Below are 27,698 nucleotides of genomic sequence, written 5' to 3'. Positions count from 1 at the left end.
CACGCGCACACACACACACACACACACACACACACACACACACACACATGAATGTGAAATAATTCTCTTCTCGATCATTGGCTTTCGAGATATATAGATATAGATAGATCGATAGATAGATAGATTGATACATAGATAGATAGATAGATAGATAGATTGATAGATAAATCACACACACATACTCGCACACATACATATGCGACAGACTTCCTCCAGTATCCTCTGCTAAACCAACTGTCATGTCTTTGGTCGGCACGGGTTTATAGGGGAAAAACATTTGCTCACAATGCCCCGCTTTCGGACTGAACCCAGACCATGTTCTTGAGAACCAAACCACTTACCGCACAGCCAGGCCTGCGCCTTAAACACCTACACCATAGATATCCGCACAGATTCTATCAACTAAATACGCCCAAAGATATTGTTCCGTCCCGGTGTTGTAAGAGACACATGCACAAGATGCCGCGCCTTCGAAAGCAACTCATAAGCCGGATCGAGCTTCCGATCCACACTGTGCTACATCTGAGGTTCCTACAAGAGGGCTTATGCTAATAGTTGTTTCCAATTTAGATCACCAGTTTTGAAAGGAGGGTGTATGTCAAGAATATCAACAAACCCCCGCCCATAACTAGTATTTGATCACTCTCAGAGAAATTTAAAGCAAAGTTAACCTCGGCAGGATTCTAAATCAGAAAGCAAACAGCGTGAGTAACAAGACGCAAAGCACTTTCTCCACTGCGCTGATGGTGATGTCAATCCACAATAATATGCATTACATAAGTAATAAAAATAACGATCAAACATTGAACAATGTCATAAATGTAGTTTTCGGTTTGTAATTATCAACCGTAAAATATCCATTGAGAAATTCCACCTAAGTGAGTATATATAATGTTATGTACATCTTGATTTTTCTCCCTCTCTCCCTCTAAAAAACATCCCTCACTCTCACTCTCTCCCTCCACCTCTCTCTCTCTCTCTCTATATATATATATATATATATATATATATGTATATATATATATATATATATATATATATATAGATCGATCAATAGATAGATACGTAGCTACATATACGTATATATATAAACAATATATGAGTATATGCATATATATGTACATGTATGTACATACCTTCATCTACATGTACATATAGATACATAACTGGGTACATGACGTGGCAAAAGAACATGGACAAAATGATAAACAAGGTACAACAAACAAGCAAGCCACATAGAAACATCTCCTTCATCAGGTGCCACCATTAAAACACCGGCGTTATATATATGTATATATGTATACACACACACACTCACACATAAATGTACATAGTTACATATTTGTGCGCTCACACACACTCACACATACACACGCGCGCTCATGCACACACACACACACCTTTATATATGTGCATTTATTCATAAGCTATAAATAATGGTGATTATATATTTTTCTTTATTAAAGTAAATTTGTCTTACACCTGTTTCCGGTAGTCATTATACATACATACATACTTGTATGTATACATATGTATATATATATATATAAGTATGTATGTAAATGTATATATACATATTTACATATATATATGTATATATATGTATGTATGTACGTATGTATATATTGATTCAATGAAAGACTGAATGGGAATGAGTATATACATGTAAATTTATCTGTCTATCTATCTCTCCGTATTAATGTCTGTCTGTGTGTCTCTCTCTTAAATATATATATATTCTTTATATATAAGGATATATATTCTTTATATATAAGTATATATATATATATATATATACGTAGACACACACATACACACACGGACATATATTCATATGAAAGCACATATATATAAAAGTGTGTGTGTGTGTGTTTATGTTTGAACATATATCCGCGTGTGTATGTGTGTCTACGTATATGCACTCACAAAGACAGAGAAAGAGTGAGAGTCAGAGCGACTGATAAAACTGGCAATCCGTCGCTTACGACGATGAGTATTTCAGTTGAACCTATCAACGTACAAGTGGGTGAGCACACCACGTATTTCTATGAGTGATTCAGCGTGGCATAGAATGTGACAATTTTGGTCCATTGATCTACAAGTACTCATTTTAGGCAGTTGTCTGGACTGGCACTAGGTCAAATAAAATATCTTGTTCAAGGAGAAAATGCGCCGCCGGGATTCGAGCATAGGGCCTTAGTATCCTGAGCAAAATACTCTAACCACTACCCCATGTGCGTTCACAAGAACGTCTGATAGAGAATGATTTAACACTGTATGTTGCAATAGTGATGCATAATATTATTTTTATATTTGTCAAATATATTGTATAGATCTAAATTATTTAGCAGTATGTACACATTAGTACGAGTGCGTGGCGGGGGTGCGCATGCGTGAGAGTGCATGTGTGCATGTGTGCATGTGTGTGCATTACACTCTCTCCCTTTATGTCTGTTACACCCTCTCTTTCATATGTATTTGTATATATATATATATATATATATATATATTTATAAACATACATACATATATATATATATATATATATATATATTTATAAACATACATATATATATATATATATATATATATATATATATATATATATATATATATATATATATATATATATATATACATATACATCAGTATAAACTTATTCATGTGTACGTGATTACATTCATATTATTCATATGACATATTTTTTTCACAAAATAAATTTTTTATGCTGCCTGCTGATATGTATATTATATACATATGTGCATGTTCATATATATTTGCACATACATACATACATATATATACTTATATAAATATATATACATATATAAATATATATACATACACACATGCATATATATATATATACATACATATATATATATATATATACATGTATATATGTGTGCGTGTATGTATGTATGTATGTATACACATATGTATGGAAATATATTTACTTTACATCTATGAATTTATGTAAGTATTTAGATATTCATCATAATACATGGACACACAGTTATGAATATATATACATATATATATATATATATATACGTGTGTGTATGTGTGGGTGTGTGAGTGCGTGCGTCTTTGTGTGCGTGTGTGTGTGTGAGAGTGCGAGCGCGTATTTTTAGATATATAAGTACACCCAAACATTTACACATTCTTATCGTGTTATGAAATTGCCATGTGTAACTTAAACCTATGCGCACACATTAATGCATATATACATACGTACATACATACATGATATATACCATATATATATATATATATATATATATATATATATATATATATATATGTATATATATATATATATATACATATGAATGTATATATATATATATATATATATATATATATATATATTCATATGCGTGTATGTATGTATGTATGTATGTGTCATATGCTTATATTTATATTTATGTTCATATACATTTTCAGATAATATGTTCTCTTCCGTATAAGCCGCCTTGACAAAGACACGGGAGACCTTTGACAAGTTAGAAAGGCCAAAAGTCAGAGTATAAAAGATTTTAACATAGCTTTCAACAGATTCAATATGGCGATATATTGGCAAGAACACGTCATATTCCAAATCTCGCAAACATCACATAATAAATTTTACACAACTGTAAATGTAAGCATACAAGTACAAGCATATACACCTGACGCATGCATCTATCTATCTATCTATCTATCTATCTATCTATCTATCTATCTATCTATCTATCTATCTATCTATCTATCTATCTATTTATCTCTCTCTCTCTCTCTCTCTCTCTCTCTCTCTCTATATATATATATATATATATATATATATATATATATATATATATATATATATATATATACACACACATTTATATGTGTACACATCATATATATACGTATATATATATATATAGATATATATATACATACATCAATATATATATATATATATATATATACACAATACTATCTATGTATGTATATGTATATATATATATATATATATATATATATATATATATATATATATATATATATATATATATATATAATTATATATATAAAATTATCTTTATATAAAATTATATACATGTAGACTGTAGACAGTCTTAAATTCGTGCACGCACACACGGACACACACACACATGCACACACACATGCACACACACAGACACACATACACACACACTTATATATATACATATATGTATGTATATATGTAGATGCACACGCATACTAATAAACATTCAGATACACACACACATTGCCATACTCATACACACGTTCGTTTATCAACAATAACGTTTATTATGGATATTAGTAAATATTAGTGCTAGCATTATAACATATTCTTTACTATTCCTTGCACATTTTCCAAACTTTGCTTAATCTAATTCACTATATTACATGGCTATGTTGAGTTGGTCCATCCAGTTGGAATAGCTTGAAATAACAATATTACTAACAGGCCTTAGGTTCTAGCGTTTCTTAATTCGTCGGAGCTGTTCACATATCTCTCTGCTCACCTTTCTTGTATGCTAGGGTAACTGTGTGTGCGAGAATGTGTATCATAAATGTATATTATATATTTTCTCATGCGGATATACATATATATACCTATAGATATATGTACCTATATACGTATGTATATATATGTGTCACTAAATGTGACTAGGATGTTAAGAAACACCTATATATATATACAAAATAAATATATGCCTGTCTGTGTGTATACATACGTACATACATACATACATACATTCATACATGTATACATATACATGTGGAGGCGCGGGGCTTAGTGGTTCGGGTGCTGGACTAATGATGGTAAGAATGTGGTTTCGATTCCTGGACCGGGCAAAGCGTTGTGTTCTTGAGCAAAACACTTCATTTCACGTTGCTCCAGTCGACTCAGCTGGTAAAAATGAGTAAACCTGTGGTGGACTGGCATCCTGTCGACGTGGGGAATATATACCCTATGGAAACCGGGTATCTAGCCCTTGTGAGTCGTTATGACTCAGAAAGGAACTTTAATTTACTTTATACATACATAAATACACACACACGTGCAGGTGAAGATTATAATTGTGTATAATATATATATATATATATATATATATATATATATATATATATATATATATATATATATATATATATATATATATATATATATATATATATATATATATATAAATATATATACATATATATATATATATATATATATATATATATATATATATATATATGTATATATATATATATATATATATATATATATATATATATATATAATATATATATATATATATATATATATATATATATATAAATGATGTATGAGTATATGCATATATATGTACATGCATGTACATACCTTCATCTACATGTACATATAGTTGCATATCTGGGTACATGACGTTGCAAAAAACATGGACAAAATGATAAACCAGGTACAAAAACACACAGGCCACATAGAGAATACATATATATAGATGTATGTGTGTGTGTGTATTTATATACACTGAGTAAAATGAGTTGCGACATCAATGATGCCTTTGCCTTTCTATTGGATAACATCGGTCGCGTGGAGAGGGGAGACTGGTATGCCTTGCTCGGACTTGTGCCTTGGAGGGTAACTTTCTAGGTGCAATCACATGGTCGTTCATGACCGAAGCGAGGCCCTTGTTGTATATACGCGTATGCATATTTCTACTAGCTTAACACTTCAGAAGTGGTATCCATCGCGCAAGATCAATGTTGTCAAGGGTAATTGTCATCTTCAAATTCGACACAATTTGAAAATTTGAAATCGTTTGTAGATAAATAAAGGGAAATGTCACAGACCGAAGGCATTTACAGTACAATTGCAGGCCGAAGCAAACACACGCACACATTTACACACACAGACAGAGATACATAGACAGACACACGCACAGACAGACAGACAGACAGACAGACAAACAGACACACACACGCACACACACACACCCGCGCATACACATTGCCCCTCCAGCGAGCAGGGAGCCTACGGTCCATTCCCATCCGAATACTTTCCACTTGTTCCGTAAGCTATTCCTCTCTTTTCGTAAGAACGATAATTTTCTATAATTTTCTGGACAGAATCGCCAAATATTTCCGAATCATTTCGGCAGAACACCACCATGCTCTACTGCTTTTCAACGTTCTGTGGACCATCCCACCTGGGATTTGTCAGGGATCGTTCTCATTTTGCATATTAGATTATCGAAGTTGTGCTTTGTCTTCAAATTTTCGCCCTCCGCGGTTTCAGTATCCAACCCTTATTTCTTTGATACATTTCTCTAACCGCCTCGTGCATACATTTGATATACAAACATGCACATACAGGCAACACATGCAGCACACACAACAGAACTAAATACAATCACGCGCACGAAAAGCCTACATACTTCTCCACACACCTTGAAAAACAAACAAATTCCTAAACAGAAAACAAACATACCCGCACCGTAAAAGTAATGGATACACTCATTCACATAAACATAATATCTAATCTGTCTATCTACAATATTTTAACATATATAAGAAACCCTCGTGTATAAAGATCCCCCACCCCAATTTTATGGCTTTACAATTTTGAAAAAAGGTTTCGTAAGGGATTATAATACTACCCACGTAAAAGAAACTCCCATAATTTTTAAACCCAATTTTTGACAAAAAGGGTTCCATATACACGTTAAAATACGGTATCTATCTATCTATCTATCCATTTATACACACACACACACACACACACACACACACACACACACACACACACACACATACATATATATATATATTTATGCATATATATACATATATATAAGTATATATAAATGTATATATTGTATGTATATATGTATATATATATGTACACATACATACATATATACATACATATATACACACACATACATATATATGTGTGTGTTTGTGTGTATGTGTGTGTGTGCGTGTGTGTGTGTGTGCGTGTGCGTGATTTTTAGCTTATATTTGTTTCAGTCATTCGACTGCAGCCATGTTGGGACATCGTCTTGTAGAACTTTAGTCTAACCCTGGCACGTATTCTACAGATCACTTTAGTCGAAACGCTAAGTTACAGGCACGTAAAACCACCAACCTTGGTTGTCAAGCGGTGGTGAAAACGAACATAGACACAAACCTACACACACTCACACACACGCTTATGCACGTATGTGTGCGCATGTGTCTATGCATGTATACATGTATGTGTGTGTTCCTATGAAAAATTTGCTGTTTGTATAAGTAGTATGGAAAAGCATTTTATTTAGGTATAACTAAACTATATGCTGTCTTGAATCACGTGAATTTTCTACTTCTTGACTTTTCTGTCTGTCGGGTCACGCTTGTTCCTTTGTAGTGCACTGATCTAATATGAGGCAGTTCTATTAAATAGCAGCCACCAATTATATTATTCAATTTCTCTATTGATTATACTGATTTAATGAAACTTGTGTTAGTGTAAATTGATCCCTATATCATGTGTGATATAGGTAGCGAATACCTGGTCGTGCCTTAAATTTATTCTATAGGTTAGCATTTAATTTGATAACATTGTGTTAAACGAATTTTGTCCTTGGGAAGCAACAGTTATATCTATAAATTTCTTGTCCTTGTATAGTAACTCTTGCATTTATATGTGTATCTATAAATTTCACATTAATTACTTGGTCTTATCAGTTTGCCAAATATTTTTCTTGAGTTTTGAAGGCTGACACATACGCTTCCAGTTCATTCTGAAAGATGCTTTTGTGGTTATTGAGTTTTTATCTTAGTTTTATTCTTTTAAATCTGTCTCAAATCTTTTCATGTCTTTGATTTGCGGTGGGTCACTGTCTTATTTTTAAACCGAATTTGCGATTTGCACATACATGCAAACATACATATGTACGAACATACAAACATGCATGCATGCGTACATACATATATACATACATACATATATACATACATACATACATATATACATACATACATAGGCGTGGCACCTTGGGCAAGTGTCTTCTACTGTAAACTCGGACCGACGAAAGCCTTGTGAATGGATTTGATAGATGGAAGCTGAAAGAAGCCCGTCGTATATATATATATATATATATATATATATATATATATATATATATATATATATATATATATATATATATATATATATATATGTATATATATATATATATATATATATATATATATATATATATATATATTTATCTGTACGTTTCTTTGTTTCTGCCTTTGTCCCCCCACCATTGTTTGACAACCGATGTTAGTGTGTTTACGTGCCCATAACTTACCGATTCCGCAAAACACCGATAGAATAAGTATTAAGCTTACAAACAATAAGTCCTGGGGTCGATTTATTAGACTAAAAAAACCTTTAAGATTGTACTCCAGCATGCCCACAGTCAAATGACTGAAACAAGTAAAAGAATAAAAGAAAACTCACATACAAATATGCATACAAGTATATGCACATACATACATAAGTATGTACGTACTTACATACAGGCATACATACATAATACATACATACAATCATAAACGTGGTACTGTATGCCAAGCTCTTGACATTATTAATCCCTTCTATGGTTCGTGTTTGTTGTGCCAAGTACCCACGTACTACCTTCTTCTATCTTTTCAATGAACTGCTACGTTTTGTTCTTCTGATAAAATAGATTTTGCCAACGCTCCGCGGGGAGAGATCTGTGTCTGCATCAGCTCTTATTTCATGCATCTCATCAAGTTCATTAGCTATCCTAATTATCTTATTGATTTCATCGTCGCAAACTTGGGCAAGAGAGTTACTCGTCTCTTTCTTTTACTGTTGATGTTTCACTGTCACAATACCTGCTTCATATGACATCAATACAGATTTGAGACCACGAACGGCATCCTTGCGTGGGAAGTATAACATGTTTGTCTGTCTGTCTGTATGTATGTATGTATGCATGTATGTGTGTATGTATGCTTGTATGTAAGTATGTATGTATGTATGTATGTATGTATGTTTGTATGTATGCACGTATGTATATATATGTATATATATATGTATATCTATCTATCTATCTAGCTATCTATCTATCTATCTAGCTATCTATCTATCTATCTATCTATCTATCTATCTATCTATCTATCTATCTGTCTGTCTGTATGTATGTATGTCTATCTCTTTCTCTCTGTATATATGTGTGTGTGCGTGCGTGCTTGTCTCTGTGTGTGTATGTTTAAGCATTACCTACTCACAAACGCATGCATTTATATTGTATAAACATATAAAGCGTTTATTGCACTTTAATTTCTAACTTCCCGAGGAACACACATAGTAAAATATGACGTATGTAGTAAAATATGACGTATGTATGGTAGACAAGGGCAGAGAAAATAGGAATAGATGCGTTTAACCTGTTAACCTCTGAGCTCATCGGGGTGGGGACCATACACTGAACCTCTCACTGGTAAGCTAATTTCACTTAGTCACTCTGTTAGTCAGCATAGGATTCAAAGATGGACGTCATAGCTAGTCTCAATTGGATATAACAGTTAGATGGTGTTTTGTTATATAATAGTACCAGATAGACTTCATTAAACCGGAGTACAAACTAGAGACACTAACCAGTGCCAAGTCTCAAACAAATCTGCACCATTCTACGACCATCTGTTGAGATCAAAACTTGAGATTACTTCATACGTTGCTTTGTTGCGGTTGTTGTTGTTGTTGATGATGATGATGATGCAGTTCTTTTTGTTTTTGTTGTTGCTATTTATTATTGTTATTGATGTTGTTGTTATTGGAGCTGCCTTTGTTTTCGTTTCATTTCATTAGCTTGCTGTCGTTTGGTTCCCGACTTTGTGTGTTTTCTTATGTCAATATATCTCTCTAATTAATTTTTCCTTCTCTCTCTCTCTCTCTCTCTCTCTCTCTCTCTCTCTCTCTCTCTCCCTCTCTCTCTCTCTCTCTCTCTCTCTCTATATATATATATATATATATATATATATATATATATATACATGCATACATACATATATATATATATATATATATATATATCTGTCTGTCTATCTGTCTGTTTATCTGCCTGTCTCTCTGTCTCTCTCTATTTCTCTCTGTATATATATATATATATATATATATATATATATATATATATATGTATGTATGTATGTATGTATGTATGTATGTATAGATACAAGCGCAAGCGTGGCTGTGTGCTAAGAAGCTTGCTTCCCAACTACATGGTTCCGGGTTCAGACACACTGCATGGCACTTTGGGCAAGTATCTTCTACTATATCCTCGAGCCAACCATAGCATTGTGGGTAGATTTGGTAGACAGAAACTGAAAGAATCCCGTCGTATGTGTGAGTTTGTGTGTGCGTGTGTGCGCGCGCGCGTTTGTATTTGTGCCCCATCATCGCTTCAAGAACCGGTGCTGATGTGTTTACGTCCCCGTACGTTAGCGGTTCGGCGAAGAGGAAGATAAAAATGTATTAGGCTTAAAAATAAGTCCTGGGGTCGAATCGTATCGATAAAAACAATTCAAGGCGGTGCTTTAGCATGGCCTCTGTCAAATGACTGAAACAAAAGAATATATGCATAATTATATATGTATAAGCAATGTTAATTCTCTAAACGAGGTATTAACAGTAACTGCACGATAAAGTGAAGTATATTGCCACTTAAATGTGGCTGACCCCTAGGGGTGGATGTTACTGTTGCTTTTAGCCCCAGGAGGACATCTCCTCCAGCTGGCTTATCGACACACTTCTGTGTCCTGTCTATTTTTGTTTTGCCAAGGGAAGTTATCCCTCTCATCGTGATCTGTAGCACGAACGGACTCGAGTTTCAGGGTTATTTCGTAGATCGGTGGCTATCGGACGCTGACGAAGGGAAATAACCCTGAAACTCGAGTCCGTTCGTGCTACAGATCACGATGAGAGGGATAACTTCCCTTGGCAAAACAAAAATAAACAGGACACAGAAGTGTGTCGATAAGCTAGCTGGAGGAGATGTCCTCCTGGGGCTAAAAGCAACAGTAACATCCACCCCTAGGGGTCAGCCACATTTAAGTGGCAATATACTTCACTTTATATATATATATATATATATATATATATATTCTCCATCTGGACGTAACGCTGGTCTGTTACAAGATTACTCATTTTTGCCAGCTGAGTGGACTTGGAATAGCGTAAAATGAAGTGTTTTGTTCAAGAACACAACGTATCTAGCGGTCCAGGTATCGAAACCACAATCTTACTATCATGAGTCCAACACTCTAACTACTAAGCCACGTGCCTCCACACTAAATGTGCTACTTAAACAAAATTCATGCTGATGTAGTGGTGGTAGAAAGGGGCGCGGTTGTAGGATGTTGTACCTCATGTCTTTGACTCCCAAAATTATTAGGGTGTTGTTCTTGCTTTTGTTGTTTGATCACATAGACGTCACTGATTCGATTACGACCATCTTATGCATTAATCTTTTATCTTTTACTTATTTCGGTCATTAGATTAGACTGCGGCCATACTGGGGCAGCACCTTCAAGCATGTTAAGTCGAATGAATCGACCCCAGTACTTAGTATTTTGTAAAGCCTGGCACTTGTTCTATCGGACACTTTTGCCGAACCGCTAAGATACGGGGACGCAAACACATCAACACCGGTTGTTAAGCGATACTGGGGGACAATCACGAGCAACCCCCCCCCCACATACAACAGGCTTCTTTCAGTTTCTCTCTACCAAATTCACTCACTAGGCTTTGAACGGCCTGAAGCTATAGCAGAAGACACTTGCCCAAGGTGCCATGCAGTGGAACTGAACCCGGAACCATGTGGTTGGAAAGCGAGCTCCTTACCACACAGTCATGCCTGCGCTTTTTTTTCTTTTGTCTTGTCAAAGCGCACATATGACCAAATGGAAGTATGTATCACTTTTAAAGACAGTGGAATAATAAATTTTGAAGATTAAGCTTCATTTCTAGCAAGCTGATTATTGAATATAAATCGATCGTTTTGTCCTGTTTAGTACAATCGAGTAATCGAAGGACTCCTACGTTTTCGCTCGAAATGAGTAACATCGAATACAAATCGCCGCCACGTACAGACATCCTTAAATTAACTGGTCATCTACGAGTATAAAATTATATTGTCACAAATATAATGAAATGTTCTCTTAATCTTCTGACGAAAATGTTTATGATTTCTCGTTAGGTGGCGGCACCATCTATTTAATCGAGAAAACGCTCCGATATTTTCTTTAAAAATCACTTAAGATAAAATTTCGTTATGCATTTTAGCAGAAAGTGGGTAGATTTAAGTATTGGAACAAATCTGTTAAGGCCAAAGGGAATTACTTTTCAGTAAATATAGATATTATATATAAAATAAGTACCGAGCTACGCACTCGTGTTGTTGTAAAATGGAACACAAGGCACAATGACCGATATCTAAAGACTGAAGCCTAAACATTCACTGAACACATAAATATTGTCTTTACTTGATGATACATTTTCATTTTCTGATGTAAAAACGAAATTCTTATGATTGATAAGGCGGTAAGCAGTCAGAATTGTTACAGAGTCGGTCTTTTATTATTATCAATAATGATGTTATCACTCTTCTTCTTCTTCTTCTTCTTCTTCTTCTTCTTCTTCTTCTTCTTCTTATTATTATTATTATTATTATTATTATTATTATTATTATTATTATTATTATTGTTGTTGTTGTTGTTCAGTAGTTTTATTTTTATAACGTGCTTTCACTTCACTACCGAGCGCAGCTCTGTGCGCCTTGGGTATGTGCTGTGGTTTGCTGTGGTGCTCTTATGTTTACTGTATTGAAAGTGTTTTGCGTAGAATGTGTGCAGTACCCAGTAGTGCAATTTTCTGTATGTTATATATATTTGTAAGTCCTGGTGTTTTTGTTATGTATTTGTCTGAATATTTTTTTATTGTACCTAAGGCACCTACTATGATAGGAATTGTTTCTGTTTTTAGATTCCACATTCGAGTTATCTCTATTTCCAGGTCTTTGTATTTTGAAAGTTTTTCCATTTCTTTTAGAGAAACGTTGTCATCTGCTGGTATTGATACATCAAATAGAAAGCATTTTTTTCTTCATTATCTTTGACAACTATATCTGGTCTATTTCCCTTAATTTCTCTATCTGTGTGTATTGGCATATCCCAGAGTATGGTTGCTTTCTCGTTTTCTGTGACCTTTTCTGGCGTGTGTTTATTATTATTATTATTATTATTATTATTATTATTATTATTATTTAAGAAGTCGCACAGTTTCCAATATCGTGGTGTGCTGATTGAAGATATTGTATGTACCGGGGCTTTGTACTATTTGTCAAGTCACAACAAGGACATGATACAGACAGTACTTTACGCAATACGCGTGCTGTTCCAAGTAATGCCGATTTTTGCAATACTCATATTTTATAGTGTATTTCTAAAGCTTCCAGATGTTTCCTCATGGGTGGTATATTATTATTATTATTATTATTATTATTATTATTATTATTATTATTATTATTATTATTTTATGTTTGACTTTTGTTTTGCATTTGTACAAGTTGGATCCAAGTCTCACCCAGAGACCTCAAGAGACACCAAGTTAGAAGTTCATGTAGGTGTTATGCCTAGGGTACCATATATTTGGATTTGTACAGTTTTGTTCAAGTGAATGTTTAAGAAACCATAAGAAAATTATGTTTGCTTTAAAATTTGAGATCACATAGACAGTATTTTACGTAGGATATGGGCAGTTCCCATGAGCACTATCTTTTGGACTTCAGCCATTTTGGGGTTTCCTGGTATCTGAGCTAGGTAGTAATCAGCCCGTTTCGCTGTCATTCCCAGGGCACCTATGACAATAGGTATTGTTTTCGTCTTCAGATTCCACATTTTGCTAATTTCTATTTCAAGATCTTTATATTTGCTCAGTTTTTGGTAGGTCTTGACAGATACGTTTATATCAATTGGGACAGTCATATCAATGAGGAGGCATGATTTTTGTCTGAAGTCTTTCAGTATGATGTCTGGCCTATTTGCGTCTATCTTTCTGTCAGTTTGAATGGTGAAGTTCCAGAGGAGTGCAATGTGATCATTTTCAAGTACTGGGGGTGGTTTGTGTTCCCACCAGTTTTTATCATGGGGCAAGTCCAGGTTTTTGCATATTACCCAGTGAATATATTGTGCAGCTCTATCATGCCTGTTGAGATACTCTGTAGGCGCAAGCAGACTGCACATGGAGACAACATGATCGATGGTCTCATTTTGTTGTTGGCATATACGACATAATGGGGAGCTGCCGTTCTTTAATATGTTGGCCTGGTAGTTCTTTGTAGGTAGGCATTGATCTTGGGCTGCTATGATAAACCCCTCTGTTTCTGATTTCAATCCAGAGGCCATTAACCATTGGTGGGTAAGGGCTTTGTCAATATCTGCATTATTCGCTCTCTTTGGGTATTTGCCATTGAGAGGTTTTCCATGCCATTTTTCAGTCATAATAGCTAAGGCAGCAATTTTAGCACGGGTTTTCAAGCGCTTAGCTTTTTCTGTAGGTGTTTCTAGTTCGTCTAATTCTTGAATTTGTTGCAATTGGAATTCACTTAGATATTCCTTTGCCTGTTTTGTTACTGAGTAAGATGCTTTCTTGCTTTCATATTTTAAGACAAGTTTTAGCATCCAGTCCTCAGAGTTTTTCATATAGGTGTCTAGGCCAATTGTGGCTACCTTCATTGATAATGCCAGCTGTAGTAGTCCTCGACCTCCCTCTTTTCTTGGCAGATAAAGACGTTCTATATCTGCCTTAGGGTGGTGCATTCTAGGCATTGTCAACAGTTTTCGTATTTTTCTGTCAACATTACATATTTCAGTAATTGGCCAGTTAACGATGTTGAAACTGTAAGTCACGACTGGTATGGCTAGAGCATTGATCGCTTCGATCCTGTTTCTCGCGTTCAGCTCTGTCTTCAGTATTGCTCTCACCCTGCGATAACATTCTCTTCTGATCCTTTCCCTCATCACTGAGTGCTTGATATTGTCCCCTTCAATTACCCCTAGGTATTTGTAGCTCTCCGCTGGTTCTAACTCTTTTATGACATTTTGCTGGTCAAGGTTCACATTAGATGTATTTGTCATTTTTCCTTTGATAAAGATAGCTTTTGCACATTTATCAAGGCCAAATTGCATCCTGATGTCATCACTGAATTGTTTAACAATCGCTAGTAGGCCTTTGAGTTGTTGGTCATTTTTTGCAAAGAGCTTTAAATCATCCATGTAAATGAGATGATTTATATTTTTATCAAATATTTTATAACCATACTGTGCATCATTGAGCAATTTTGAGAGCGGTATTAGGGCTAGACAGAAGAGGAGTGGTGATAGTGAGTCACCCTGGAAAATGCCACATGAAATTCTTACATCTCCAGCATTTAGAGATTCATTGTCATTGTTCAACATCAGTGTGGTTCTCCATGATCTCATACTTACAGATAAAAAGTTTCGCAGAGTAGGAGCTATTTTATACATTTCCAGACATTTCCTAATCCAGCTATGTGGTAGGCTATCAAAGGCCTTTTTATAGTCTATCCAGGCTATTGACAAGTTTTTATGTCGCTTGTGACAATCTTCTAAGATCATCTTATTGATGAGTAGCTGATCTTTACAACCATAAGATCCACGTTTACATCCCTTTTGCTCATTAGGGAATATGCTACTTTCTATTAAAAAACTATAGGTGTACTCGGTTAGGACAGATGTTAGCGTCTTATACATTGTTGTTAAGCAGGTTATGGGGCGATAATTTTTTGGTTCGTTTGTTTCCTCATTTTTTGGAAGCAGGAATGTTAAACCATTAACTAGCCAAGAGGGCATCAAACTAGGATTTTGCAAAACATCGTTGTAAAGTTTTGTTAGCAGTTCATGGCTTTCTGGGAAGGCATTCAACCAGAAGTTAGGAATAATTTTATCCTTTCCTGGAGACTTCCATTTGCTTGACCTCCTGAGAGCAGATCTTATATCTTCTACCCTGACCCCCTCCCACTTTTGCTCCTCTAAGGAGTCTAGGTCTGTAGCTATTCTATCAATCCAAGGGGCCTTTTCATTGTGTGTTTTATCTTCTGCCCAGATTTTATTCCAAAATTCTTGCACTTCTTCTTTTGATGGGACAGACTTTATTGTTACTGGTGTTTTCCCTATCTTCCTGTAGAAATTTTTGGGGTTATTTTTGAACATGTTATTATCTCGGAAGAATTTAACACGCTTTTCATACCTTGCTATGCGGGCAGCTTTAGCACATACCTTTTGCTTGATGGTTTCTATGGTGGCATCAATGTCAACTATGGTTTTCATGTTATATTTTTTCTTTAGTTTTTGGGTCTTTGTAGGTTTGATACTCTTGTCAAATTTAAGGTTTTTCAAACATTCTATGTCAGATCTAAGCAGCTTAATTTGGTGTTGAATGCGTTCTTGCCAAGAAGGCTTTTTGTGGGAGTGTTGTCTTTTTCTAATCTTTTCACCACATAGAATCGTTGAGATTCTTGCGGATGCATAGTACAGGTGGTTGAGATCTGTAATATCAACATCATTAGCTGAAATTATATCCTTAAGTGCAAGGCGGATTTTACCAATTATTTTCAGGTTTTGGTTAGAATTGCGAATTTTGGGGAGAGTGTCGCGTTCATTCATACTAGTTTCTTTAATTTTCAGCCATTCAATCATGATTTGATTTTTTAGATCATGTAGTTCTGTTGCGTCGATTTCTGTATGACTTCCTTCATCTATTTGATTTTCACCTGCCTTAGTGTTTATGGTTGGTTCAGAGAGTATTTTATTTTGCCTATCAGTTACCTTAACTCTTTCAATTATTACTGTATTTTCATCAGCCTTGGGCTGGTTTATAATTATTTCCTCTGTAGTATCTTCTTTAGCTGCAGTTTCATTCTTTTTATCCTTTACTGCTTGCTTAATTTGGTCAATCTCTACTTCAGTTAGTAATTTTTTTTTTATAATGTTTCTTCTGACGTTGGCAAGTTTATTACTGTCTATGTAGGGTCTTACTGCAAGGTGTTTCTGTCTCCAGTTTAAGTAGGTTTGTACAGTATTAGATTTATCTGTAGGGAAATATATGGCACGGTAGAAGGCTCTAAGAACTTCTTTATTATCTTCCCTAGACCATTTTTCATTCTTTTTCTTTTGGTTATTTGATGACGAGCATGGATGGCCATCTGTTGGAATATTCCGGTTGTGGGGTACTTCCAGCTCCTGTGTGTCGGGAAGATTTGAACCAGTAGCAGATTTCTCGTCTCGGATCTGGTTCATTATCCGAGTAAGTGGTCCTTTATAATGCGGTCTATGACCATTGCGGTTTATATTTTGTTTTATTACCAGTGAGGCATAACAAGCTTCGACGTTGACGCTAGGGGACGGATCTGTCTGTTTAGGGTAAGTTTTTTGAGACAACACCGTCTCCGAGCTTTCGTGACGTAGCTTCTTAAGGCTAGCAGATCTATTTCGAGTGAGTGGCCCTTTGTGATTCGGTCGATAACCACTCTGGTTTGTGATCTGCCTTGTTATCATTGAGGCATGACGAGCTTTGGCGTTGACATTCGGGGACGGATTTGTCTGTTTAGGGTCAGTTTTTTGAGACAACACCGTCACCGAGTTCTCAGCATGTAAACATTGCTCGTAGCGTAGTTTTTTAAGGCTAGCAGATCGGTATTCATCTGTATTTTTTTTGTTGATAGATTTATCTCCAGGCATAGTGTATTTTTGTGTGTGTGTGGCGTTTTAAACTTATGAATGGTTCACTGTCTGTATTTGTTCACAAAATGAAAATAAACAAAGAAGAAAGAAAAAAAGTTTTGGTTTTGCTTCGTTTGTGATATGTGTTTTCGTATCCGTAAGTGTGTCCTGTGATTTTTACGTAGTTCTGTAAACATTAAGATGCATGTGTAGTTCTATGGGTATCAAAACGTATATATCATTGTGTACACGTTCAAGTGTATGCGTAATTATTCAATATATGTACTTACTATTTTGTTCCATTTCTTTTTTTTATATAGTTTGTAAACTTTCCGGTGTTGGTTTTGCGTGTGTGATCGCACGTGTTTCATTGAGACATCGTGCATAGGAGGTCCTGTGCTTTGTATTGCAGTGAAATTTCATTTTTTAAGAATAAAAAATATTCTTAAAAAAATTATCTTCGTTAAAAGACCGCTTCCTTCAAATCTTCCACCGGTTCTTTTGGCTAATTCCATCGTTGTTATTGGATTAGATATGTTTTTGTATAGGGAGCCCGGTGTAGCACATCCATGTTGTTATTCAGCCCGGTGCTTTATTATTATTATTATTATTATTATTATTATCATTATTATTATTATTATTATTATTATTATTATTATTATTATTATTATTATTATTATTATTATTATTATTATTATTATTATTATTATTATTATTATCATTATTATTGTTACTATTATTATTTGATCTCGAGACAATCTCCTAGGCCGTTTCCGGATCTTTGATTGACGATCTCGAGTTTGCTGTTGTTTGCTAAATTTTCCCTTTCGCTCTCTCCTTTCAGTTCTACGGGGCAGAAAATCCCCAAATGGTTGTTACTTCCATAAGTGAATCAGCAAGATGCTCTACCTTCCATGCTCCACCGGACTCGTTATTTTTGTTTCTTCGCTTACAACGGGACCTCAGCTCTGGAATAGTTATGCCTTCTCTAGGCGCCATAAGGACTTCCAAATGCAGGCAAACAACTCTCAGTTATATACAATTTCTTATTACCTCTGTCTTCACCACTAGCATGCATTGGGCACAAAATTAGCAGCGCTTTAGACGTTAATGTGGACAAATTGTTACGCCTGAGATAGATATTTTGCGATGTAACATGTACTGTTGTGCAAGTCTATATATAGATGGATATGTCTTGCATTATCTCTGCTTGCCATTTCTATCGAACTTGAAGATCTGGTAAATACTAATGTATACCTTGACACGCTTGATAGACACTACATCCATGCAAAAATCGGACACGGTATCAAACAGCTAAACCTTCTCTTCACAAGGGAGAAGAACTTGTCGAAGTGCGGGTGGGCAAGAAAACACATCCCTATGAGACATACCGCTCCCAAACTTCTGTTTCTGTCTGTATGCTGCTCCTGACGAACATTTATATATTTGAAGTGACGTGTGTAAAACTTTCTATGCAAAGTTTTGTGCTGCTGTTGTCACTAAGCCACTAAGTCTATTCCCAATGCGATTATTATCAACGGAAATGACTTCATAAGAGAATCAGCTCCAGAGTGATTGACAACAAGAATTGTAAAATATCATTCCTTCGTAAAATCCGAAATACATCTGATATAATCACCAAAACCAATTCCGAAATTAAAATTAACAAGAAAACAAAAAGTAGAAATGATGTTATAATGACTGCAGTATGTAGAACGGCCATTTATTTTATGCATTACTTGTGTTCATTACATCTAAAATATATTGTTGACAATCAGGTATACGCAACTGTGGCAGTTTTGAATTAAAATAGCCGTGTACGTGTGCGCACGCGCGTATGTATGTGTGTAAATATATACAAATATATATATACACCTACATACACACACACACACACACACACACACACACACACACACACACAAACACACACGCGCCGACCCCCCCCCCCCCCCCCCCCGCACACACACACACTCGCACAGCTGAACATATTCTGAATATGTTCTGCTTCTCGATACCAGAGAATTTTGTGATACTTGACCCCTTTCCAAACCCCTTTGAACCCCTTTCCAAACCCCTACACAAACATATATATATGAGGAGACTTTAAGAGAAAATACCAAACACGTTCTTAACTATGCACAGGATACGAGAACAAACTGTTTCAATTTCTAATTTTTAATTCTTATTTCCTAGTTCTTGACTTCGAATTATTAATATTTGATAAGGTGGAGATACACATTCAAACCAGTAATATTTTTAAAAAGTCACTCAGTGTAACAAATATAAAAATATTCATCCTGTCCGAGTAAAGAAAAAAATTAAAAAGAATCTTAAAACTTGCATTCCTGCTGTTTCTATTTAGACTTTTTAGCTGTAATCTTTGATTTATATAGTCTTAATCCCTTTCCAACTATTTGAATGTCCTGTTTTATTATTTTTATTGTGCTTGTGTAACGTTGTTCGTTTCTTTTTTCCGTCCTTGTTTTTGTATACATTCGAGCGAAAGGTGGGCCAGGGGATTACCTTAGGAGTTATGTCTCTTTGTTGGGTATGCCGTGAAGCCGGCAAGAATTATCTTGAAGTGGAGAAAGTGTGTATTATTAATAAGATGATCCGGTGGGGATGGAGTGTGTGGTATGTATAGCGGTGTTATATGTAAAATTGGTTCCGGGGGTGTAGGCATATATCGCTGTGTTCGTTGGTCTGTTTTCTTCCTGTAAAGGATAAAGCCGATTGTGGTGGGAGAGGTTATTTTAGCGTGCCGTTTGTAATGTGTGTGAGTGTGGGGGTGTCTACATATAGAGGGAGTTACAATTTGTGTGAAGTGGTATGTGTTGGGGAGAGTTTATTTTGTGGGTTGTCTGCCTTATAGGCAGTGGACAAGTTGTTTTACCTCCGAATGAGCATCCTGCCTCAGCCACGGGTTGGGGCTACCTACTAAAATCTTTCTACACTAGGTGCACAGCTAAAGGATAATCTTAGGGTATGTCTATTAAATATTTTGCTGAATCTATTGGTACAGGACAAGTGTCTGTCAACTAAACAAAGAAAGATCTTATCTACTCTGGTTTTAACGTTTAAAGAGATTGAATGTTTGAACTACAGTATTTTCCGGCGACGCTTTCTCTTGGGGCGAGGCTAGGGTCTGGCATGTAATTAATATTATTCTTGTAGAGAGCCCGGTTGTAGTACAGGGCAGCAGCAGCATCAAAGATCTCTTTGCTTGAAGACAATTTGGAGATTCTGCCATAACACCTTTAACCAGGTTCCTGAACTCTATGTATACGTTACTTAGGCATTATGAAATAAATAGCCTGGTGTAAAACTCAATGTACATATACTTCAGAACGGTGTTACTCAGGCACACATATATATGTCTGCAGCATCTTACAGCAGAAACAGCTGTAAGCTAATGAAGTTCATGAGATAATTGCTTATTCCTTGGTCATATCATTTTCTTACACACAGACAGACACACATATTTATATATATATATATATATATATATATATATATATATATATATATATATATATATATATATATATATATATATATACATACATTCATATAATGTTAAAGTTGGTGTTAAGCTACGATCGTTCATGATCGAGAAGCCTATAACCAAAAGCTTCCTAACTGTAACCGTCACTTGTTTTCATGTATCCATTGCTATATAATCCAATATTTTGTTCAATTTGAAAAACAATTGGCTGTTTTTTCCAAGGCGATGTTGTCGTTTATAGCTGGTGAAGGATGCACAGGGCCCCGTTGTTGACATTGAAATTATAAAAATTAGACTAGAAAAGCTGCTCGTTAATTTTTGTTGTTGTTGTTGTTGTTGTTGTTGTTGTTGTTGTTGTTGTTCTTCTTCTTCTTCTTCTTCTTCTTCTTCTTCTTCTTCTTCTTCTTCTTCTTCTTCTTAATGAGCATACCGATATCGCATCGTCTCAGAGAAATCGTTCTCGAATGGGCAATCCCTTATTTTTTCAATTACTGGCAATCCCTGTTTTCCTAAGACTACAATATCCAATGTGTTTTTTTCTGTTTATAAGGATGTAGTTATGTATGACTTGAAAGAGATTTGGCTGCTATAATTAGTACATCGAGGATTTACGTAGAGTTTCCTTCTTTATCTCGTATTTTCACGTTTGCAGTGTATGCATAAATGCGGTTAATTTTTTTGTGGTATATAATATACACAGCACGTTTGTTAAGACCACGCACACATCTTTCCATGATACACATACTTAAACTGTGAAAAAAACACATTCGCACACACACACATTCTCAAATTCAGGCACACATATGCACATACACACACACACACACACACACACACATATATATATATATATATATGTGTGTGTGTGTATAGTATGTGTGTGTATATATATATATATATATATATATATATATATATATATACATATATATACACACATATATATATATATATGCAAACACATGTATATAAATTCATATGTAATAAATATATATGTGTATGTGTGTGTGTGTGTGTGTGTGTGTGTGTGTGTGTGTGTGTATACTCAGAGACACCCAAAGACACAGACACCCGTATGCGCGGTGTATGCATAATCATGGAATTCGTTTATTAATATAACTGTTCTAAAAAAGCAGAACTAAAGTAATTAAAGAATATAATAAGTTTTCACGCCGCTGCGTGTGTGCTTGTGAAGGTATGCTTCATTGTGCGAACGCGTATGTTTGTATTTCTGTTCGTATCTGTTTCAGTGTGTGTGTGTGTGTGTGTGTGTGTGTGTGTGTGTGTGTGTGTGTGTGTGTGTGTGTGTGTGTACGTGTGTGTGTGCACGCGTGCGTGCGTGTGTATGCGTGTGCGTCTGCTTGCATGTATGCTTTTGTGAGGTTGTATGAATGGAATCAAAATCCTACGCAAAAATAGAAAAAAATCACTAGAGGTTTGCAGATCTTTATCGCCCCACACACCTCAAGACGCGTCGTGAGAACGAACTCTTCGCAGCATGGTCTTCGAACTGGGTCACGTGATCCAACCGCACCACGATGAGAGGTATGTTTAAAAATCCCTTGCTTCCTACGGAATGAGGTCTTTGAGTTCAAGTACAGCAGCCCGATACTTTGATTTTAATCGTACCCAGTTTCCAGATTTTCCCAGCATGCTATGTTATGTTTTGGCAGCGCGTATTCTACGGTTGAATAGCAGAAATTGTTGTGTTAGAACCCTGGCAACTGCTACTGCCGACTTCTTCTGTACAAAACCTGCAGTGACGGCAATATTAAAGGTGGTGAAGAGATGGTTGGCATGTTGAGAAGCACACTCGTTTATAAACAAACTGAAAGATATAACTGTATATCAAGTGAATTAGACTATCAAGTAAAGAAGATACACCAACGCATATTTCCTTTTTATTTGTTTATTGTTTACACGCATACGCAGACATACACACGTATCTCTATATACATACACACAGATATGTATACATGTGTGTGTGTATATATATATATATATATTTCATATATACAAATTGTATAAACATGTATCTATATATGGCGGTTATATGGCTGTGTACTTAGGAGAGGTTATTAAATTTTTCGTAACACGTACGCATTTATAGGTACATAAAAAATATTCTAGTTTAACATGGTATTATATAGACTATAATATAATACGGTATATATCACGTTTGTATCTAGTTGATAGATGTATATAACCTCGTTCTTTATATGCAGTATAATAAAATGGTATCAGTGTGGTTGGATTCGGTCTTTTGTAGAGATTTCAGTAACATTTTAAAGTATATATATATATATATATATATATATATATATATATATATATATATATATATATATATATATATATATATATATATATATATATATATATATATGCATATATAGGTACAGGGCGTCACAAATCGTAAACAGCATGAACTACGAAGGCGAACCTGGGTATGCGAACAACGAGAGAAACAAATGGAAAACAAGACAAGTAACATAAAGAACGACCCTTCATCAGTTGTCGGCTGTTTATCTACTCCACATTTCTAGCAATTCACGACAATATCTGTCTTCAAAAAACAGTTGCTCCTGCGAACCAGAATATAATTTGGGATTTGCGGAGGGTTAAAGTTGATAGCAAAAAAAAAGGACAACGGAGACATACAACAAACCAAACGAAAACAAGCAGGGAGGGCCGTTAGGCCAGACGAGTTAAGGTAGCGAACGCGGATGGAATATTCTTTGATAAGAGTAAAGATAGGAGAGGAGACAGATAAGAATGCATCTGGTCTGTGCGATAGATTGAAGGAAAAGAAAGATGACCACGCGAGGAAAAGAAAGATGACCACGCGAAGAAAAGAAAGATGGACGATGGTCACGTGAGAACAACGAGAGAGGGTAAAGGAGGGAGAGTGAGAGAGAGAGACAGACAGACAGACAGATAGAAAACAGTGAAGGGGAGAAAGAAAGAATTAGAGAAAGGGTGAGAGCGAAAAAACGAAAGGGGAAGAAGAGGAGATTTTATTTATATTATGTGTATATATATATATATATATATATATATATATATATATATATATATATAAGTGTATAGAATATTTCTATGCTCAAAGAGGAGACCTTTGACAGGACTCCTTACATGATAAAAAGGCCAGTTAAATCCTAAACCACGAAAAAGAATTCATGAGGCACGCCGATTATAACACTAGAACGAAAAGAAAAAAAAACACTGGTAATAAATTATTTTAATTTATTACCGTCATAGTTACGATAGTATATATATATTTAAATTTATAATATTCCAGAAACACCTGTAAGACTACATCTATATCTTTTTCCTTATATATGTCCTGAAAACTACTCACACCCTAGGCTTTGTTATCTCATTTTGACTAATATATATATATATATATATATATATAAAGATATATATAGATATATATATATATATATATATATATATATATATATATATATATATATATATATATATATATATATATATATATATATTCTTTTAATTGTTTCAGTCATTTGACTTCAGCCATGCTGGAGCACCGCTAAGTTACGGTGACGTAAAAAGACACCAGCATCGGTTGTCAAGCAATGTTGGGGGAACAAACAGACATACACAAACATATACACACATACATACATACAAACATACATACATACATACATATATATATATGTGTGTGCGTGTGTGTGTGGGAGTGCCTTTTTGTCGGTGTTTATTGACCCCTCTCACATCACAGCTTGACAACCAGTGTTTGTGTGTTTACGTCACCGTAACTTGGCGGCCCGCAAAAAAGAATAAGTACTAGGCTTAAAAATAAGTTCCGGGGATCGACCTGGCAAAGTCATTCAAATCAGGAATCGGTCTACATGGCTCACTCGAGTGGAGAGTTATTGTTTTCGGAGACATATTCGGGTGTAGGAGGTTTATCCGGGACTTTTTAAAGGAATTTGTCCAAAGACTTCTTGAACATTATGGGGTCTGTTTCTGCTTTAATGTGTTTTGGTGTAATGTTAAAGAGAGTGGAGCCAATTGAGGTGAAATAGTTGTGTCGTATTGTTGTTATGTGATGCGAGTATGATTTAAGTTGTGGGCGGATAGCACGGGGTCCAAGTCTTAGGTGTATCTTAAAAACAATGCCAACATCATTTGGGCAATGCTGATGGAATATTTTCCATATCATCAAAACTGAAATAAATTGAAATATTACGAAGCTTTGCTGTCTTTGTATGTAAAAACATTCCATGCCTTTTCTGCTTCATGTTATTTGACTCACAGAAAGCTTTTGTAATAATTAAATATTGAAGGATTTAGTTATATTTTACATTTATTGCAGTTGACACTTCAACATTAAACGCAGGCTCTTCCAAGCGAACAAAACGTTGGATGATATTACCTTCAAAGATAAATAACCAAGATCTCTATATTGCATAGCATGCTTAGGCCTAAATGTCGTAGATGATGTTTTATCCATGTACGTATGACGGGTAAAAAAAGTAAGGTTTGAACGGTGGAAAGACATTGATATGTAAAGGTATATCTTTAAAGTCCATGACAAAATATAAATGGAGAAAATGTGTGCGAATTCTGCTTAACTGAAAAATATAGTATCTTCATGAGGCTACCCAATTAGGAGGATATAATTAAAATGAAAAAGAGAGACATTTCGAAATGCCATCACACTATAACAAAACAGGACTTGCCAATTGCAGGACCGATATTAAGGTAAAGACCAAATGGATTACAGAAACGATGTCAAGTTCGAAAGAAAGATATAAAATAGAGATGGAAAATGCAAAACCATGTAAGTATAGGAAACGAGACTGATCCACTGGAAATATATAGGACTTAAAACAAAATGAATAATGAATAATAATTAATGAATAATGTTAACAAGGAACAAAAATAATAAACACCATAATAGAATTTATACATCTATATAATTGCACATTCACATAAACACAAAAACTGAACATATATGTATATATATATATATATATATATATATATATATATATACATACACCAAACAAAATAAAAAAACTCTAAAAGTATATAATGGTGGTTGTTTTCATACATACATACATACATACATACATACATACATACATACATACATACATATATATATATAAAAAAAGTTATATAGATATACCTTCTATGTTATACGCACATACTTCTATGCACCAAAATTATATTCACACAGATGTGCATTCATTTTATAGTGTTATACATAAGCAATTATGAAGAAAGGTACGTCTATATTTTGTAATTGTGAGCACGCAGGAACTTATAGATACATACGCACACAGGAACACGCGCGCGCACACACACACACATCCATACCAACATATACATACACACACATACACACACACACACACACACACACAAACACACACACACACATATATATATATATATATATACATAAGTACATACGCATATACACTTACACAAGAAAACAAGAAATAATCATATTCACACATACATACATACATACATACATATACGCACGCAAATAAATTTATATGTGCTTACATATGTATACATGCCTAAGTATAAAAATACAAACATATTGATACATACATAAATGCTCACGCACTCGTATTTACATACTCATACACACACACACACACACACACACACACACACAAAACAAATGCTTACATGCATATACATATACGCATACACACACACACACACACACTCACAAGTACTTACACACACATACACTTTTATATCCTTTCGCGTGTGTATGTATTTGTATTGATGCACGCGCGGGTGTTTGAGAGAGAGAGAGAGAAAGAGAGAGAGAGAGAAAGAGGGAAAGAAAGTGTGTGTGAGAGAGAGCGAGAGTGAGAGAAAGTGTGTGTTCGTGTTTGTGTGTGTTCATGATTGCGCTTGTGCACATACATACGCGCGCGCCACCAGTAACCGCATACATACACACACGCGCGCGCACATATTTCTACCTTCTTTAATAGTCTACATATATCTATACATCGTATTCACATATTTGTGCGTAAAACTGTATAAAGTTCAGTCGTATATTTTACGCCCAAGTGTACCCTACGTGGATGAAGTGCGCTGCACTAAACACCATTTTGCGAACCCTTGAAACCTGTAGGTCTACAGACATATAAATTTAAAAGCAGGTAAAACATGGATTTAGGGTGTCGGTGCTAGTTTTGGAATGCAGGTTTGGGTGAAGTTGTAACGAAAGTGTCAGCTAATATGTTTTATATACCCAGCAGGGATCACTACCTCATTTGGGATTATGAAATTGTAAAAAATTCAGAAAACATTTTTAGCTATATATCCGTCCTCACGTTCTTGCAAACTTGCGTATTTACATGCATATACATATACCCGTAGATGCAGA

General features: G+C 35.0%; 1 protein-coding gene across 1 annotated transcript in view; it reads right to left on the bottom strand.

Annotated features, from left to right (window-relative positions):
* The window catches only part of LOC106867945 (uncharacterized), a 68,541-nt gene extending 49,749 nt beyond the window's left edge, over positions 1-18,792 (bottom strand). Inside the window, exon 1 of the mRNA XM_089366421.1 lies at positions 18,673-18,792. Coding sequence (XP_089222547.1) covers positions 18,673-18,792 — 120 coding nt within the window. The remainder of the gene's footprint in view (positions 1-18,672) is intronic.
* Between the last annotated feature and the right edge of the window lie 8,906 nt (positions 18,793-27,698).

Source organism: Octopus bimaculoides, chromosome 19, assembly GCF_046866305.1.
Source record: "Octopus bimaculoides isolate indiv1 chromosome 19, ASM4686630v1, whole genome shotgun sequence".
NCBI lineage: Eukaryota > Metazoa > Mollusca > Cephalopoda > Octopoda > Octopodidae > Octopus > Octopus bimaculoides.
Note: the sequence above shows the minus strand (reverse complement) of the source record. Positions and strands in the feature narration are given on the sequence as shown.